Source organism: Nymphalis io, chromosome 24 (assembly GCF_905147045.1).
Source record: "Nymphalis io chromosome 24, ilAglIoxx1.1, whole genome shotgun sequence".
Taxonomy (NCBI): Eukaryota; Metazoa; Arthropoda; class Insecta; order Lepidoptera; family Nymphalidae; genus Nymphalis; species Nymphalis io.
Window position 1 is genome coordinate 3074445 of NC_065911.1, and position 20637 is coordinate 3095081.

Here is a 20637-nt window from a genome sequence, read left to right on the forward strand (position 1 = left end):
GCGCTGAACTTTTCCAACTTTGTTAGGTTACTTTCCCTAACCGCAGGCTAAGCTTGCACACGACGGTTTAAATATAACTACAGATTATAAAAATATGTCAATAAAAAAAAAAAAACGAAACGGAAAATTTAGTAAATCGCATAAAGTGTGTCCGTTCTAATTAATGTCGATATTGCTTTCATTCATTACGAACAAGTTCTTATCTCATAAACAAGTATCGATAGTAATCATGATAATTTACCTGCATCGATTATCTTTCACAAATAGATCACCAACCAGATCAGAGTTACGCATCGCACACGAAACCGCGAAGCACAACACTAGCGCATAGAAAAAAAAACAATCCAGAGTCGTACCAGTGAACTTTCATATTACGTCACACGTTTAAAAACGCGGCAATGAAGCATCATAGATTATAAAAGACACGAACTTTTTTTTTTAAACGAAACGTTTCCAGCCAGTAATATGTCTGTTATCGTCAAATAGTATTTTTCAAATGTCAGTATACGGCAAAAAATCGCTGTGCTCCGTCCGTGGCCCGTAGGCGTTGTGTTTATAAGTACTATACTTGTAGCATGGCATCGTAATGCACTTATGTGTAGGTACTTGCTAAGTTTTTTATTATAGTCAGTTATATCCACGCGGTTCCTTAGTTTGAGGCTTGAACGTTGTGAACGGATTGATAAGTCTTGAACGTTTAGTTACGTAATTACAAAGTTCTTTATAGTTTTTGTTAAATAATTTTTACTAAGATCTTGTAGCTGGAGTTATTTCTATCTTATTATTATAAACTATCATTCATAATAAAGATTTATTTGCAATATAACGCAATAAATGTATTTTTTTAATAAAAAAAAAAATATACTTTTTATAGTTGTTAATTGCGAAAGTAATTCTACCAATCTGTTTCCACGATTAATCTATTGAACCGATTATAATTTCAATTCGATGGTAATGTAATGGCTTGGGACCTATAAAAAACATAAGCTAATTATATATAAGTATGCATAATTATATAATTACGGGTAAAAGATGGATACAGAAAGTCATGGAAAATAGCTAGTGTTTTATTATTATATACACAATATAAGTAATTTAAAAAATAATTATAAATTGCAGTATGTTTTAATTTTGTGACGTAAATAGTTAATAAGAAGCAACAAACACTAAGGCGAATGTATCAAAATGACTCTATCACGATAGGATGGGCGAGCGAAATAGCGATATTGCAGTTTTTCATAGCTCTCTCTCACTCTGCTGGTTTTTTCCCGCGTTTCGTTTTTATAGCTTATTCGAACTCTTGACATTTTTTATGGAACTTCTAGGTGGTCGGCTTGAAAAAATATATAAACTGTTTTCTCAAATAATGTTTTAGACATATATTTTGTCTCATAGTATGCGGCATTGTTTTAAAATTTAATGTATTTTTGTTTCTGAAATAATGAAAAGGAAAGAATTAAAAGAACTATTTGCAACACGTTGATTATTTTTAAGATCGCCTTAATCAGATTATATTTGGGAATACTATTCGAAAGTAATAAAATATTAGACATTAGTTTCTGCCCGCGGCTTCACCCAGAATATTGGATAATATGGTGTTAGATACATACCCTATGGTAGTTATGGTGGCTGAACAAATTGGCACCAATCAAAAGACTGTATAGTTCCTATCTAGGAAAAGGGTATATTTACAATGATTTTGAATGCCATTTAAATAACCTCTTCTTGAACGATTCACTTCAAAAGTTGCGAATAAATCTCAGTGTTTATTATTTTTAGATTATTTTTTAATCATATAATTAGTCGCAAGACACCATGAAATTATTTAATAACATTGTAAAACCTAACGATGTCTTCAATGGATCGCAATAAAAATACCCTATTCCTAGCTCTTAGTACTTAGGGTTCAACGGAGCGGCAAATGTCTGGAATTAGGTCGTAATGACAAGTTGTTAGATTATACCGGCGATGAATCTGAACTTTGTTGTCGATACATGGTTTGTCGTTTTTATTGTTATTTATGGTCATTATGGAAGTAATTATTTAAGTAAAACCATAAACAATGACAACACGCTATGCTTTTGCACGCGTTCTATTTGTAATATATTTTTTAACTACCGTCTAGGTATATTTATTTACCTGTATATAGAGTCTTATATAAAGACTCAGACTGACATACATAAATAAATAACTAAAAACTGACATTTATAGATTATGAGGATATATACTTTGCTTAAAGTGACTACCAAATTAAAACAGATTTACCAAAAATCAATCTAACCTTTGGAAATCTGTGTCAGAAAACTATAAATTGTTGAGTTTATTTATACTCTTAGCTAAAAATTTGTCATTAAATTCCTATCATAACCCGTAAATGTTAAATTAACTAATGTTATATAATGATATTATTTGTATCCTGGTTATTATGAAATTGAAAGGTTCATAAAACGATAGTATGCCACGTATCGTAAAATTTTTACGAATATTCAATCATCATTCTATACATATCTTAATTTATTTAGAATTCAATGGTGATTTATTTATTAAAATTGATTTAGGTTTTAATGAATATCTAAAAGCTAGATCAGATTAATATATAATACAGTTATATACCTATATTAAAAACGAATATAAATACGTATATATTTTTTAAAAAGAGTTGAACGAGTATTTATATAAGTATACATACGAGATTTAAATAATCTACGTTAATGAATGTTTTTTTTTATTGCTTACAAGACCATGAAATTCACGCTTGTCACGTCAATAGTCCAATAGTCTAAATTTAATGTTACAACGTTTTTTTTTTATATAAAACCTTTTCTGATACGCGTTGCATCCTTGTTATAAGTTTTATGTAAGTGTTTTTCATTAGGCACCACAAAAATGTTTCATTTATAATTGTAAAATTATAACTAATTGTAATTATCCCGCAGCTGGAATAGGGCCTTTCATTTTGAGAGGTATATTCCACCACGCTACTCCAATGCGGGTTTATGGATACATATGGTACAGACTTTCATTCGAATGCGAGATTAATTATAAACACAAATTAAGCTTGGCTAGGTATGAGCCTGTTAAAATTCACGTGTCCACTGAGCCATCTTGGTTCATCAGTGTATCAATGCCCGAATTATCAGGGAACTACTTTAAAAATCGTCGAAATGAAAATGAAACTTGAAGTTTATTAAAACTAAACCAATTACACAACATTTATATTTAGTGAGTATTTAGTGAGTAAATATCGTATTTTTGGTAGAAATAAGCCAAAAATTAGGCGGAGAGGTAAGAAACAGAATAGCCTTCGTTAGCCTCTTTTAATTTCAGCTAATTTTTATCTTTCGCTGTCGCCTTTTTTACTGAGCACGGGCCATTAGCAGCGAGCTCCTGTGCTTGACTAGTTTTGATACTTGGTTTTATAAAATACATGAAAAATATTCTACATTGAACTTCTTAAAAGGTCATGTCACGTCATATTTTATTAAAATTGTTTTAAAATGTATAGATATACCTAATTATTTTATACATTATTTTTATTTATTAAAATTAATTATTGCCATATAAACATAAAGTAAATAATGAGAGAGTCTTTCTCTGGAATGATAATATATTTTTAGATATTTAATTTTAATAATATTAATTAGATAGATTCCAAATCAATCAAAACTTTTGATTTAACTAAATTAATTTTTAATTTATATATTACCATTTTACTTTTATGATCATGATATTAACAAATCAGCATCCTATATAATAATATATCAGTCCTAAAATTAAGACGCGAGTATCAAGATTACAGCACCGTATACAATGTATAAATCTAATTTTTGTTCAGTTTTTCTCTTATTCCGTCGCTCCCAGGGGTGATGTTTTCCCGCCAATTTGTAGTGTTTGTGAAAATTTTCGCATTAAACGGTCATGTTGCTGCCATATTTACAAGTCAACCATTTCGTTTATAAAGTGACATTTGTTTTTTTCTTTTTGTATATCATTCTGTGTATTAAAATATAATGCCTATTATAATCATTTTAACTGTTGTTTACTTTTATGATGAGTAATATTGGTTAATGTGAATAATTATAGTCATTAAATATTCAACGATAAGCAGGTGTCCGAAAAAACGAATTTTTTACGAGCAATAAGAAAGTTTTCTAATAATGTCGCGACAAGTTAAGAGTGTCTCACCGCTAATTGCGAAATAAATTTTCAAGTTTGGCCAAAAAACGGTTTTCCTTGGCGTGAGTTATGACGCTGAGAAAAAAAAGATAAACTCTATAGAAGTAAGTTACAGCGCCTCTACAGTTATGATCTTGATTCGGTTAATAGTATTTATTTATATATTATATAATTTTAAATATTTTGTTTCTTTATTCGTAAATTCATATATTATCAAACATAAATTACCTTTATTTATATATCGATCGTATTTATTAAAAAAAAAGCATTTATGGTAATTTAAATATTTTAGAATTATAATTATATGCATGAATACTAATATGGCTTCTATTGCATATTAGCGAACCATTAAAAAACATGCGTAAATAATTTTTTTCTGAATCTGTTCCGCAATTTCGGCGTAATTGTGTAACAAACATTGCAATATTTAAAAAAATTGTAAGATAATACGATAATGTTATGAACACATTAGACTTTGAAAAAAGAACTGTCGCCGATAATATTACATTCAACCGGTATCAACCAGTTTGATAAAAAGTGGTTATGGAGAATCTTTCAAACCCTATTAAGTTTAAAAGCCGTTCGGTCGTTAGAGCACTTTTTTTAAACGTCTTCGAGGACAATTTTTCCTCCCTCGGACACTTTTCATAATTACCAACCCACCCCAGCTTCTTGTAACAAGATGTTATACTCCAACCCGTTTAAAAATACAATTTCATTTTCTTAAAAAAGTCATTTTAAAAACCTATTCATTTTAAAGGAATGGCTATTTTTTTTGACGCTGTTTGTAACATAACTCTACGTAATATAATTTTTATATGACAATTACATCGAAATCTATCTATTAATTATTCTCTTAGAGCTTAATAATTGTTTAGAACATTTATAAATACAGTAACAGCCTGTAAATGTCCCACTGCTGGGCTAAGGCTTCCTCTCCCTTTTTTGAGGAGAAGGTTTGGAGCTTATTCCACCACGCTGCTCCAGTGCGGGTTGGTAGAATACACATGTGGCAGAATTTCGATGAAATTAGACACATGCAGGTTTCCTCACGATGTTTTCCTTCACCGAAAAGCACGAGATGAATTATAAACAGAAATTAAGCACATGTAAATTCAGAGGTGCTCGCCCGGGTTTGAACCCACGTTCATCGGTTAAGATTCACGCGTTCTTACCACTGGGCCATCTCGACTTATAAATACAATAAAATAATTAAATAGTGCACGTCTTTTTTTTCATATTTTGTTTGCGTATATGAGTCCACAAAATAACCTAGGCTTTCTATCTTCACGTCTTAGTCACTTGTCATTTTATTAAAAGTATTGTACCGTGAAGTCATTTTAAAAAGTAAATAAATAAACGGACTTACAAAAGAACCTACGCTTTCGATCCGTACATCATTAAAAACCTTTTTAAAACAATATTTATAAGAGAGACGCCGACGCGGAAAAAAAAGTAAACCGAATTGATTTACTATCGTGTTTCGAAAAAAAGTATTTAAAAAACATTCCGTGTGTTTAAAAGGGATAAAAAGTGAACTGAAACACATGTCTTGCCTGAATGGCGGACGTCAAAATCGTCTCAATTTCCAACAGAAAAACAATTGCGATTTGAATTTCAAATTTGGAACGCGGTCATTTTCTTAAGATTTTTTTACGGAAAGCCGAACGGTAATAAATCTTCAAGCAATAACGATAAATTCATTGCGGATCGACATGCAAATGTGGATTTTTTCGACAACGCATTTAAAGAACTTTTGTTATGGACAATAAAGATATGGAGCGGCTGGTTAACTTATCGCTAAATTAAAAAGAATGTAAAACATTTTTTTTAGCTAGTATTTATAGTTTCGCTTCACTCTTACATTACCTAATAAATCTAGAAACTCATTTATATCTAGCAATTTATAAAAATAATTATAACACGTGCCTGGTGCAATAAAAAAAACAAAAGACCTTTCAGAAAGTGATCTCGAACACAACGTAATAAAAAAATTAACATAATTACGTGTCCACACGTCGCGGTTCCACCAAAAATCAACTAAAAATAGTTCTCATTTTGTGCACTTTCCCGACTTGTCCGACGTGGACGCTTTGTTTTTTCACCTGAGCCGTTTGCATGTTACATGCAAATGTATGTTTGTTCGGTAGTTTATTTCAGAGATTTCGGGTTGGAATAGTTTTTGTCGCGAAAAAAGATCTATTTCGCCGATAACTTCGTACGTAGTTGATATGTAAAGTGCTGTTACTTCTTTTACCTGGTTCTGATTCGTTCACAAAGAATTCCGATATGTAAGTGTGTATTTTAGACGGGTTTTAGCAATTGGTGGATTATATCATACTAAGGTGATATGAAAACAATCCTGTGCCTTCTTATATTTAAAAAAAAAAACAATGCTATGACTTTTTACCAGAGCCGTGTAATATGTAACAAGTATAATGCACGGAACAACGGATATACATCAAGTTTTATTACACTGTTTCGAACTGGACGTTCAATTTTATTTTTTATCGCAATAACTCAGCATAATACAGATGTTGCGTAAGTACAAGTACTTCCTGGGATACGAAACCACCTTTTACGCAGATGGCGCTGCCTCCGACGTAAGAAAAAAAAAAGAAATCGCGCGCGAATCTCGATTTAAATAAATTGTAAACACGCCCATGGCGTTTTATCGCGGCCAGTATTTTTTATCTTGATCGATTCTATGCGAATATGTTGCTAATGAATATTCAAGATAGATAGATAGGTCTAGATATTTTATAGTTCCTGTGAAAAAATGCTTCCCTACCACCCACTGCTAGCAAGGATAAAATCTCTACGATACGAGAAATTTCTTGTTTTTACAAACCATGAAGATTTAATACTTCTTAGCAATGTATTTTGTATCTATATAAAACTTAAAATTAAATACTATGAGTAATTGGTTAAAAACCAATACCCCACTTTATAAGGAGCTATGTTTTGGCGGCTATGTGTCGACGTGACATTAAGAAAACACTACTGGCGGTATTCAAAAAAAGAACATAATATTTATTTATTAAAGGAATTCTTAATAAATTTGAATATCGAACACGTCAAGCGCAGAGCCGCCGCCGCACGTCCCCTACTCTTGGAAGATAACAATACGCATTGAAACAGGTGCCAACTCACTCGCTGAAGTGTCGACCAGCATTCTTCTAGCGTTCTCTCGCTGATACTCTGGCCGGATCTCGCTTGTTGCTGTTTAAAAAAAAGAAAAATATTTTTAAAATATTGATCTACATTCTAAAAAAGCTTACTCGATCGAGTTACAAAACGATAGTAAGGGCTGCATTGAAATGACAACTGTTACGTATCGCTTATTATTAAACATATAATTTGAAACTCGGAAATAAGATTCGTGTTTCATTTAAATAACAATAAAGCATTAAAATAAACAACAAAAAATACCCAAGTTAGTATAAGCTCAACTGAAAATATTTTTAAATGACATCCTTAACCTTTAAAAAAAGTATATTTTCTTTAAAAAGGCAATAAGGCTAATAAAGCTGACCATATAATAGCGAAGTAAATAACGGAAATTCATTCGATGTCTTCTTACTTAACTATTTTAATTGAAAATATTAAATAGTTATTACTCGCCTCATATGGCATTACTTTTTTTATTCTTTCGTATTTTATTTTTTTATAGAATAGGATGGTGGACTGGGGTATGGGCCACCTGATGGTAAGTGGTCACCAAACGCCCTTAGACATTGGCATTGTAAGAAATGTCAACCATCGCTTACATATCCAATGCGCCACCAACCTTGGGAACTAAGATTTTATGTCCCTTGTGCCTGTAATTACACTGGCTCACTCACCCTTCAAACCGGAACACAACAATATCAAGTATTTCTTTTGCGATAGAATATCTGATGATGAGTAAAATTATAAATGTACTCTATGACTTATTTCATACTTTAATCGAATCCAATCGTTTAAGTGCAATTACGTCATTAGCATCCATAGACATTTTCGAATTTCTAATATAAGTTATATAATTTATATTTATATCACATTGATTTTAATAAAAAAAAAACAGATTAAATATCAATTATCAAAACAATACTATTTTTATTTTCATTTTTAGAATATAGAAGCAATATATATGCAATTTAATAATACTGGGCCTTCGTATTGAAACTAGCTTATATTTAAAAAAAAAATCTAATTCATCCAAATTATAAATATTTTTTATCTATTAAACATTGTGATACAACAAGTGAATACAATGCTCGTTTATAAGCAATGTAGCGATCATTACTTATATAATAAATTATATAAAATAACAATAAATAAGATATAACAATAAATTACTATAACGAGTACAACGTGATGTTAGATTATTACCTTCGCCTTAGTTAATAGTTTTTTAAAAAGCATATAATTTTCATTGTTATATTACATATATAAATTTATTGGTTCTTTATTTGTTCGCAATTAAATTTATTAACGAATTATTATATGCATTTAATGATAATGATTGAGCCAGTGTAACTACAGGCACAAGGGACATAAAATCTTAGTTCCCTGGGTTGGTGGCGCATTGGCGATGTAAGCGATGGTTGACATTTCTTACAATGCCAATGTCTTAGGGTGTTGGTGACCACTTACCATCAGGTGGCCCAAGCTCGTCCGCCTTTCTATTCTATAAAATTCACGTAATATAGATAAACGATGTTCTTTATTTTTTTAATATATAACTGGTTGTTTTCTGTTGATTACATATTATGATGAAACAAAACGATTCATCAACCCTAATTTATACCTATTAATTGTTTATTCCGTATCTATATAGTTTAGATATGCTATTATATCGTGAATTGCCTGAAACCCCGAAAAAATAAATAGAACGAATGAATTGCCGTCAAGCAGACACAAAGAAGGAAGAAAGAAAGAAAGAGAAATAATTACATCGATATTGAGGCTATTCAGGAAATTTACCAATGCGTAGGGCAGCACGTTGCGGTCGCCCAGCGGGGCTTCCCCGGACGGCGACTGCTGCGGCTGGAGCAAGGAGTTTTGATTATAGAACGTTAAACATCAATGCAATACATTATATACTATGAAACTACAATATTTAACCGTATTTATTATATACTTAATCAGAATACAAAATTTTTAACTTTGAGGGTAGATTGACATTTAAGAAGAATAAATTATGCAATTAGTTCGAATTAAAGAGTCGTATACTTTTATGTTTTAGAATTAATTATTTTATTATATTTAGCAATTTAATTCACTATGAAATTTAATATTCTTGTTAAAACTCTAAATATTATCTTTATTTCATTGTAATGGGACAGTGAATTATTTTTCACATAGCATATGTGATGCGATGCATGTTATGTGATCCAATATTCGAAATTTGAAACATATTCCAAGTTTGATGGAAAAAAATATTACATAGTAATTTCAAAGAAAGCGGCTTGTGTCATATGAAAATATTAAACCTACTTCAATTGAATTTATGTATATAGCTGTACTTTAAATAATATTAGCATTATATTAACTCACACATGCAAATAAACCAACACAACGAAATTTGAAAAGCGAAGGCAAGCATTAATTGAGCGCTAAAAACATAAGTTTTTTTTTTAAAACACATATTATAAAAAAATATTATTTACATCGACATTATTGAGTGATGATAGTAAATTTACCAGCGCGAAAGGCACAAGTGATCGCTCGCTCATCGTAGAATCTGCGGATGGTGACTGCTACTGTTGCTGTTCCGTTCCAACGGTACGTTGAGAAGGCGTGGAAAAAATAGGTAGAGTTATAATTTATAAATCTAAAAAACACTTAAATTTTATATAAGTCGTATGAGTGTAAATTTTACTGATGTATTTCTAACTAAAACTATATTTAAAATATATAAGGTGATTCTGATTTACTTTGCACTGCAGTTTTTGTAGTAAGTGTAGTTCTTTAAACAAATACAAAATTTCACCCATTCATAAATACTTTGCATATGAAATACAAACACTTCAAATCGCAAGTGAGGACCATAAAATAATAATAAAACAAGTTTTAATTAACCGTTGATTAAAAAAAAGTAACCACAAAAGTGCAACTCCGCCGCGTCGAACCGTTAAATCTCTATTTACGAGAAAAAAAAGTGATGAATACGAAATATGAATATCGAAAACCGGTTCCAAATTTAAACAATGTTTAAAACAAAAAAAAATTGAAACAGGAACAGATTCGCAGTAACAAATAACTGTCAACACCCCTTCCGTGAAACAAAGCGCGGCGTAGAAAAATTAAAAAAAATAAAATCACAATGAGCCCCTAATCCGAGCCGTGGGAAACCGACAAATGCAAGGTAAGCGAATCCGAAACTAATTTAAAAAGTAATATTCTTTTGTCTTCCATTTTCAAATTTTAATTTAAAAACACATGCACTGCAGTTAACATTTATTACGTTCGAAATTGACAAATTTATTTTATTTTATTTTTTGAAATTATAGAGCGGTAATCGACTATTTGGTAACAATTTTTGTATTAGCCGAAACTCCGATCATAAGGCATATGTTCAAAACAAACATTTGTTTGGACAAATGAAATATAATTTAAAAAAAAGATAGGAATTCGAGTGTTGTCGACATGTTGATCAGAAGCTAATATCGAAATAATAGAATTATCACTGATTATCGCAATTTACATATCCTTTGTAAGACCGGATGCGACATAAGGACAAAAACGATTTAATAATAAGTTTGACGCGCGGCCCTTAACCCTTTCTTAACAAAAGCTTTACAATATGTTGCCTTTGCGTCTTGTATCTTTTTTTAAGGAAGTAGGGATCATTCAAATTTGGAACGAGTTTTGTAAGACCTCTCACAGGTCATTCTATCGATATGTTTCGGAGAAGATAGACGTTCGTTTTTAATAATTTTAAAATTTTAAAATATTAATAAGAACTCTGGTATTCATTGCAAAGTAGTTAGTTTAAAGTGCAAAGTGAAAAAAATTGTGATAAACCCAAAGTGGTTTAGAATTAAAAGTGTCAAGTTATTTTTTTTTTTTTTGTATCAATATACACCGGAATGAAAAATGACTAATAAGAAAAAGATGTTTATTTTCGTTGGCCGTTATTAAGTTGCCGGCGGCAGGTATTAGATATTGTTAGTATAATATGAAATAATTTAAAGTATATATGAATTGATGTTCTTTAGCTAGTTATTACTGATTTTTTGTCTGTTTAGATTATATCGATATCTTTCCAAAACATAATAAGCCGAAATTGTAAACTCCTAATCAGCTACATATCATCACCTACACAACTTTTATCACATATTACTTATTTTGACTCACCTGAATTTCACTAACGAGTTTCTCGGTCAGGATCTTGTGGTCAGGTGTGGCAGACGGCTGAGGTGTGGGAGGTGCTGGACCAGGTTGGTTGTGATCCACCTGTTCCTGCACTGGTGATCCTGGTCGGCTTCTGTTCCAGAAGTCCTGCATCTTAAACCTCTGGGCCTCAGTCTGCAGCGCAGGTATATGCAGGGATAAGGGGGCGGCGCGAAGATCTAGTGCGCTGCCTCCTGCGGCTGCCTCGTTGCCTTCTGCGGCCGTCATCTTAAAGGAGTTGTGTAGCCAGCTGGCCACAAAGTTGTCTTCCTCCTTAGGCGGCTCCAGGAGCCGAGGGAACGGCGGCGCGGCGCCCGGCTCGAAAGCGCCCTCGCCGCCGACCGCCTCGCCTTCCTCCGCTATTTTTGGTACTTTTGCCTCCCTCGGTGAGTCCTCTACTTCCGCCTTCCGATACTCATGGAGGTCCCTGTACCTCTCCTGGAGCGCTAGGGATATGTTCTCATTGAAGTACTTCAACATTAATTCCAGTTTCGGGCGTATGGTCACAACGAATTCATGCGATATTGCGCGCCGCTACACGACGGATCTGCAAAGAACGAGTCGTTTAGTCTTCGCGCGCGGCGGTTATCTTTAACTTCGCGAGGACCGGTCTATTTACGCGGAGGGATCGGAGGGAAAGCGGAAGCGAGACCTCCTCGAGGCGCGGGCGGGCGACGACTAACTTCTTGGTGGAAAACTTGAGCGCCGCGACGCTTTCTTGCGGGGTGGGGCGGACGCGCGCGCCAGCCGAAGACGCCGCTCCAACTAGCAAGACGCGGTGCCGCCCCCGCCGCCTTAGACGACGTGAAGAACATCCCCACCGAGGCCGGGCGCACGCGCCCCGCGTTTTTTCCGCGGAAAAATGTGTCCGGTCAAGGAAAAGACGGTCCGGCCGGCGGGCGAGCGGCGCCCGTGTGCCCGCCGCGGCGACCGGCGCTCGGACCTCACCGAAAACGGTGACGGACCGCTCGGACCACGGCCGAAATAAGAACTATCAAAAAGGGCGCGAAGCGAGGGTCGCCCCTCTCGCTCGTTCGACCCCGACCGCTTTCCACCCCTGTGTTAGAACGGGACGGGTATCGCTCACGATTTTTTTCTAAGCCGCTATTAGTGAGGGAGGAAATAGAAAAGAATGGGTTCTTTGTGATTTTTTTCTTATTACTCTGTCTCGTTTGCTCTAAGGGAAATTGCGTATTGCCATCCCGGGTCGAGTTTTTAAGTATTTCTTTTCGTTCCGCCTCCTTTACTATTGAATTTTTTCGTATTCAGGCGGAGCTTAGCTTATGGGGTTTTAGCCAACGGCCTTTTACTAACGCGTTTTTTCCTTATTTTACCTAAACTTCGTATTTTTATGTTTCATCGCTCTTCTTAATCTAGAGTAAATCAGGATTACTGTTGTACTTAAGTGAAATCATAATAGTAACAGACAAGATTTATTAATAAATATTATAAGCGTACTCGACTTTTCAAACTTTCTAAGACCCTTAAACAATATTTTCGACTTAGAACAGAGAAACGAATCTAGGTTCTTATCTAAGATGCCGTGTGTTGTAACGAACCCGTCTCGAGTTTTTCTGAGGGAAAACTTTCCGCTGCGCTACCCCACGAGAGATGGCGTAGCGAGCTACGAATTGTCTACGATGTTTGTTTGCGATTAGTATAAAAATAAACTTATTCTTGTAGAAACAAAGTGAAGTGCATGATGTTATATTTATATACAATATATATATATATATATATATTAGTTATAATGTAAAGTTAAATAATTGAAAGTTAAATAAAAAAATGTTCAAGTTCAAACGTCTCATGACTTGAAATATTATTAAAACAAAATGTGATAATAAAAACGAAAAAAAAAATGTTTTTTTTTTCCATTCTTTGTATGAAGTAATCTGAGAATTTTCTATGTTTTGATATTAAAATAAAGATATATTAATAAAAATTTTGTTTTTATTTACTACAACATAAACAACTTCTTATTTACCTAAATATTTCTAAAATATTTACTGATAGACATACAAAGCATCGCCCGAACCTCTAGGTCTAACAGGATGATATTTTAAGCAGGAATTTATTACGAAACGTCACTGAGCACTAAGAAGGATTTTTGGAATAGTTGCTCCAATAATGTACGGAAAAAACAACAAAATCAATGTTTAATAGTATAAACTTAACAATGAATCCTTATCCTTATAATCATGAATATGAATGTTTGTTTCTTTGTTCAGCATTAACTGCTCAAATTCATTGTATTCATATTGACCATATAATGTAGAAGAAGATGAATGTTGATTTTTATGGTTAGGAAAGTCTAGAGCAAATTGTTCACTAATAAAAACTTTATCAAGCCATTAAAATATTACGACTTTATTTGTATATATATATATATATATATATATATATATATATATATATATATATATATATATTTTATTACAGATACTTTTTTATTTGAAGTGTAATTTTTTTTTTCTATCTCAATATCTTCTCGATACATTTTTTTTATTTTTTATTTTTTTTTATTTTAGTGTAGTTTTAATTTCTTTGACAAACTTATTTCATATATATTTTTTCTCTTTCTATTCTTTTATATATTTTGTACAAATCATATTAAAATAGCTCTCTTTCAAAGACAGTTCAAGCGAAGACAGAATTTTACTGAGTATATAATTGACGAGCCCAACTCATTATAGCATTAATATGCACATACAAACAATGCTAGCTACATAATGAACAGGCGTGGCTGCAATGTATGGGAGTGACTTTTTTTTTCACGGTTCGTAAACACAATTGTTTTAAAATTGACATTACAGTGAGGCGATTATAATTACGTCATTATTATGGATGATATTTATTTATATTATATTTAAGAACATATTTTTTATTTATGTCTTCATTTCAAGGTCTAATTTTAGTGCAACGTCTATGTAACGTTTGCATGAAACGATTCTAACGCAAAAAGGTTTTCCGTTCACGTGTCCTGAGTTCGAATATTGTCGTAATCATGTTATTAAAATTATGAAGTAAGCTCAAGGTTCGTATCTAACTTTTATATGAACCCAAGTTTTTATTGGTTCTTATCAAAATTGTGTTTATTTAATTTTCAAAAATACGTTTTCGATTTATCTTTAAACTTAAACCAAAATAAAAATATATCGTAAAATTTCCTATCGTAGTAGTAGATATGTATTGGAATGATTTATGTTACTTTTTTATGTAACTTATAAAATATTAGGAAGCCAATGTATGAACCCTAACTTAGTTCTGAACCGTTTCACGCAAGGGTTCATATCTAAGCAAATAACTTTATCCCTAAATTTTGAAGCGAACCCTTTCTCGACACGAACCATCACCTAAGTTAAAACGTACAAGCATCTCCATTATATTGAAATATATGTTTTGTGTGATAATGAAAATAAATAGGTAGAAATCTGTTTGGAAATTGTTCTTTTTTTAATAAATTTTTGTAAAGTGTATTTAATTTTAAAAAGTCCTTCAAACATGTAAAAAAAATATTCATTAGAGTATTCAAAATTTGTTTAAAATACCTTCATTTAGCAATTATTAACAAATTTATTCAAAATTGTAAATTTAATTATTGACATACATATAAATAAGTGTAATACAAGAACTATTACATTATCACGCTTCATAAAGATTTTTAATGTGATTTTATTAAAATCTAAAGCCCTACCAGCAAATAGGACTAGTGTTATATGGTTTCATTGCGTAGCAAATTTTTGAATTCTACAATATAAATAACAATAACAATAAAGATTTTGAAACATTTACTTTTGTAATTAGGTAATTAGGATAGACAAAAAACTTACTCAGACAATATACGAAGCCATCGAATTCTTGCAAGACATGTTACACTACACTGACTTATAACTAGATATTGAGTTATACTAATATTATAAAGAGGTAAAGTTTGTGAGGTGGTAATCTCTGGATCTACCGAACCAATTTTGAATCATTTTTTACCAGTAGAAAGCCACATTATTTGTGAATGTCATAGGCCATATATAAACCCGAAAAATGAAAAGAATTTTACTAATGGTCGGCCAACGTGACTATTGACAGTCAGGAAATAAATCATAGTACTCGGTACTAACCGAACCACAATCATAATTTCATCACAAGTAAAAATGTTTACCGTCCAACGAAGTGGGCACGGGTCAGCTAGTATATGTAAATATTCCAACCGATCATAAGGAAATTTTGGCAGTTGGCTAGTAGTAATTATTACAAATTTTGACAATATTTTCTTAGTTTGTCTTTAAAGTTAGAATAATTTTCCTTTAGAAGGATGTTGTACGCGGTCTTTTAAACTATCTACACACCATAATTAGTCCTAGCCTTTGTTAATTGTAATTTATGTTTGTTTCGTGTTCAGTGTGTATGTGATTAAAATATATATATTGATAATGATGTGGCCATTCTCATCAGAAAAAAAACCTGTAGCGTAGGAGACATTATACCGATGAAATGTGCACGTGCACCTGTAATGTACTCTCTTAATTCGATGGGAGTGCAATCTGACACGACCTTAGAATGTTCAGGCACGGGACTAGTGGCTTTACGTGCTTTCCACAGCACGGGACGTAAACTTTGCCCGTCCAAACTTCGGTCTGATACTGAGAATTTATTTACAGAAAACATTCAATAACATTTTATTGGTCCGACGTCCGGAGAATTGAACACAGACTTTTTGAGATAGATCGCTAAAGTAACGAATCAGCCTAATATACTACACAGTACTTACATCTTCGACTATCTGAAGTACTCTTAACTGGGAGTGAATTTTTTCTATGTGAATTCTCATGTAGCAAAATGAATTTCAATAATTAAGTATAAATAAACACTTGAAGAAATTTCAAGTTTGTTTTAGTATGTCTGTTTTAGTGAACTTATTTAATTAAGGTATTCAATTAATTCAAAAAAGTTATAGATTTTATTTTTACAGTCCGTGTAATAATTTATAAAAAACTTTCTTGTTAATTACTTTTCTTAAACATACCATAGTTATGTTCAACTATATTTAATTATAATAATTTTATTTTGAAATATTATTATTAAAAAAAAATAGCACATTAAACAATAGTTAAGTTAATTAAAATTTAAACACCATTTTTTTTTGAAAAACGTACCAAACAATTGTATGTTCTAAATATTTTTTATTAATAATTTGAATTATCAATTTCTCAACCTTAAGTTTAATTTAATCCTTGCATCTGCTGTTACTTTATGATATTCGTATTTACAGACACAACAGGCATACGCTAATGTTAAAGTAATATCCGGTTACATAAAGTTCGAGCGTCTTGTACGATTGACCCTACGCACCTTAAAACCACAATGGTATTCAAATGTATGTAGGACTGTTGTACGACTACCTACAGCTGCATAAAAAAAAAAAATAAAAATAATTTACATCATTGACACATAATGCTGAATTAAAAAAAAATAATGGATTGTATATAGTTATCATGAGTATTTTTTTATAGAATAGGAAGGCGCTCGAGCATATGGGCTACCTGATGGTAAGTGGTCACCAACGCCCATAGACATTGACATTGTAAAAAATTTTAACCATCGCTTACATCACCAATGCGCCACCGACCTTGGGAACTAAGATGTTATGTCCCTTGTGCCTGTAATTACACTGGCTCACTCAACCTTCAAATCGGAACTCAACAATACCAAGTACTGCTGTTTTGCGGTCGAATATTTGATGAGTGTGTGATACCTACCCAGACGAGCTTGCACAAAGCTCTACCACCATAAGAAATTTGAAGAGTTCTAAATTTAAAAATATCTTACTTATAGACTTACAGAGACAAATTAAAAACGTATTACTAATAACAAAATGAATGGACAAAGTCGCGTACTTGAGGAAGTGAATAAAGAACGTCCATTGAGGAATGAACCGACTGCTGTTAGCATTGTTACATTTTTATGTAGGTACATAAATTATATTTTCATGTAATTGTAATGTATATATGAAAATGAAATCATTACGAAAAATATATATATGACTACATCTTAAATGAATTACTTTTTGTTAAGTTTTGATTTACATTTAAAAGTCAAATTCAAAATCTTTATAAAAGAATCATAACATTCGCTTATCGATTGTTAAAAAATTACCGCAGCTTGGAAAGAAACGCTTGAGACTTGAGAACTTACGAAAGAATATCAGCTGAATTAACGGTTTTGTTTTATAGCAATTATTTATTGCTTACTAGTATTATATGTTATTTAAACGAGCTAGAGGCGAGTTATAATCTGTAAAGTAAGTTAGTTTTATTGCCTTTGCATTCAAACGCTATTTTGGCTCGGTTCGTGTTTAGCGTAAATATTTTCCTACAAAAGATATACGTGGAAAGTCAGGTCATTATATAATTATTATTATAAATTGTAATATTGTTTTAAGTTTTTCATGTTTAAATGTATAGATGCTTTAAGCTCATTTATTCAGTCAGATGAAAACTTCTAGAACAATTAGTTACAGCAGTATTCTGTAAGATTACACTTCGTTAATCACCCGTGAAATGTTAACAACCGACTTATATGTATTCATGATAATATGTTATAATTATTATGATCAATATCGCATGTCACTTTCTAATATTTCACGACCGATTTCTGCTGTGAGTTTCGAGTTTGCTCTTACAGGATATTTCTTTTTAGAAAAGGTACGTGGACGAGCATATAGGTCACCTGATGGTAAGTGGTCGCCATCGCCCATAGACATTGGCATTTTAAGAAATATTAACCAACGTTTACATTGCCAAAGTGTCAACAACCTTGAGAACGAAGATGTTATATCCCTTGTGCCTGTAATTACACTGGCTCACACATCCTTCAAACCGAAACACAACAATACCAAGTACTGCTGTTTTGCGGTAGAATATCTGATGAGTGGGTGGTACCTACCCAGAGGAACTTGCACTAACCCCTACCACCAAGTAACATACATATAAAGTAAGATGTTTTGTTTATCAACATAATATTATAAAACTACACTAATTGTTTTTAACTGGTGTTTTATGGCGTATAGCTTAGAAATCATCTAGTTTTGGAATTAAAAATAAAACTGCTTATAACTTTTGCATTTATAGGAAGTTAAGCTTAAGCTCCCTTTATTTTATCAATGATAATAAAATATATCAATCATTCAACTAAAGCACAGATAAAAAAAAACAATAAAAGTGCAACATGAAAGCGTTTTCATTACGAAATTGGTTCCAGTAAAAAAATTGTAATCGTTTGACCCTTGACAGTATGCAAATGAGGTCTCAAATATCTTTACAAGGGCGCTAATTTTTTTTTGTTTCTACCTTATACCGGTTCCGACCGGTTTTTACCGGTATTGTTTAGATTGGATTGTCCTTTTGTTGTCTATGAGAACTAAGATTGTTGATAAAAGATGTTTTGTTTGATTGAATTTTGATGTGTTTTTGTTGTTTGAAACGTGAGAACGTTCTAAAAGATAAAGATAGATAGCACTTTGTATAATAGTTTTCTATAAATGATAGTATTTAATTGTATTTTTACGTAATATAAGTAGAATTATTAATGTGTATCAGCGAGTTACTTCGTGATTTTTCTTTCATGTCAACAGATAGATATAATTGTTACGTCTCCGCTGTCATGCTTTGTCACCTTTTAAAAGAAAAATCTAATTTGTTATCTAATACATTACTTCAAAATATACGAAAGAGGTTTTTATAATCATTTCTTAGGAATTATAATACCTAAGTTCTAGACTCAGAAAAATAAAACTTTTGAGAAATTAAATTTAAACTCATTTAATATCTATATTTTAGAAATAACTTTACTTATTACATTTTATTTATAAGCTTGTTTGGAGTTAAATCGATCGAATCTATAATATTATAAATGTGAAAGTAAATATGTCTGTTACACCTTCAAGACTATAGGTACAACTGAATTGATTTTAATAAGCCGATTAGCGTGGTTGATAGATACTTGCCTTTACGCCGAAGGTAGTGATTTAGATTCCCACCCAGGACAGACATTTGTGTGCATGAACATGTCTGTTTGTCCTGAGTCTGGGTGTAATTATCTATATAAGAATGTATTTACAAAAAAAGTAGTATATGTAGTATATCAGTTGTCTGGTTTGCATGGTACAAGGTCTGCTTAATTTGGGATCAGATGGCCGTGTGTGAATAATATCCCAGGATATTATTATTATTGTGAAATTTGGACAAGAAAGGGCAAAGACTAACCACCAGACCAACATGAATTACTTAACCCTCTTCCCCTAACACGTACGAAAACTAGATTATAAATAAAACAATACAAACGGATATCAATAGGCTGAAGCAATTTCAATTAAGTCATCAATAACATTCGGTAAATAAAATATTCAATTTTGATTGCAATGTTAGTAGGATTAGTATTGCCAGATTTTCTCCGATTAAATTATATTTTTCTATTCATTTTATACCGTATTATTTATGTTGTTGCTTCGTTTGACGTATTTTAAAAAGTTAAATGTTTTATATGAATAATTTAAAATTAACCTTATTCTATGACGTCATCTTCAATGTCCATTTTTATAACAATTCAGTCGTTTGATCTCAGTTGAATATTAAGCATATATAAACTTACACATTTATTTGATTATGTAGTGTATAATTATTTTTATAGGCTTAGGCAGGCTATTTGGCAAGTGGTCACCACCACCTAAATATTAACCACCTTACATCGAATAGTTATACCGGCTCACTCACCCTTCAAACTAGAACGCAACAATACCAAATAGTGCTGTGTAGCGGTAGAATATCTGTTGAATGGGTGGTACCTACACAGAGGGGCTGTTTAAGCGAACCTATGTAAGTAAAACAATGTTTGTATGGACGTGAGGAGTTTCTAAAACGCACTGAACCACTAGAGCCCCAAGCCCCATGTTACTGTACTGTATGTACCACAAGATATTTATTAGCATGCATTAATATAATTATCACATTGGCCGTTATTAAATTGATATTTTGGGGAGGGGGTAATAGAACTCTTAGTGTTTACAATAGCAATCAATCCATCGAAATC

At 32.1% G+C, this 20637-nt stretch overlaps 1 protein-coding gene across 6 annotated transcripts in view; it reads right to left on the reverse strand.

Moving 5' to 3' along the window:
• The window catches only part of LOC126777795 (zinc finger protein 628-like), a 110096-nt gene that overhangs the window by 53355 nt on the left and 36104 nt on the right, over window positions 1–20637 (reverse strand). For 2 of the 6 annotated variants that reach the window (XM_050500928.1, XM_050500924.1), the window contains exons 2-5: window positions 11521–12103; window positions 9831–9929; window positions 9115–9207; window positions 7330–7398 (exon numbers count right to left, since the gene is read on the reverse strand). In XM_050500928.1, the coding sequence (XP_050356885.1) occupies window positions 7330–7398; window positions 9115–9207; window positions 9831–9896 (228 nt within the window). In that variant the 5' untranslated portion in view covers window positions 9897–9929; window positions 11521–12103. Of the gene's footprint in view, window positions 1–7329; window positions 7399–9114; window positions 9208–9830; window positions 9930–10097; window positions 10142–11520; window positions 12104–20637 lie in introns of those variants that run through there. The other 4 variants (XM_050500929.1, XM_050500927.1, XM_050500926.1 and 1 more) reach the window with 4 other exon arrangements.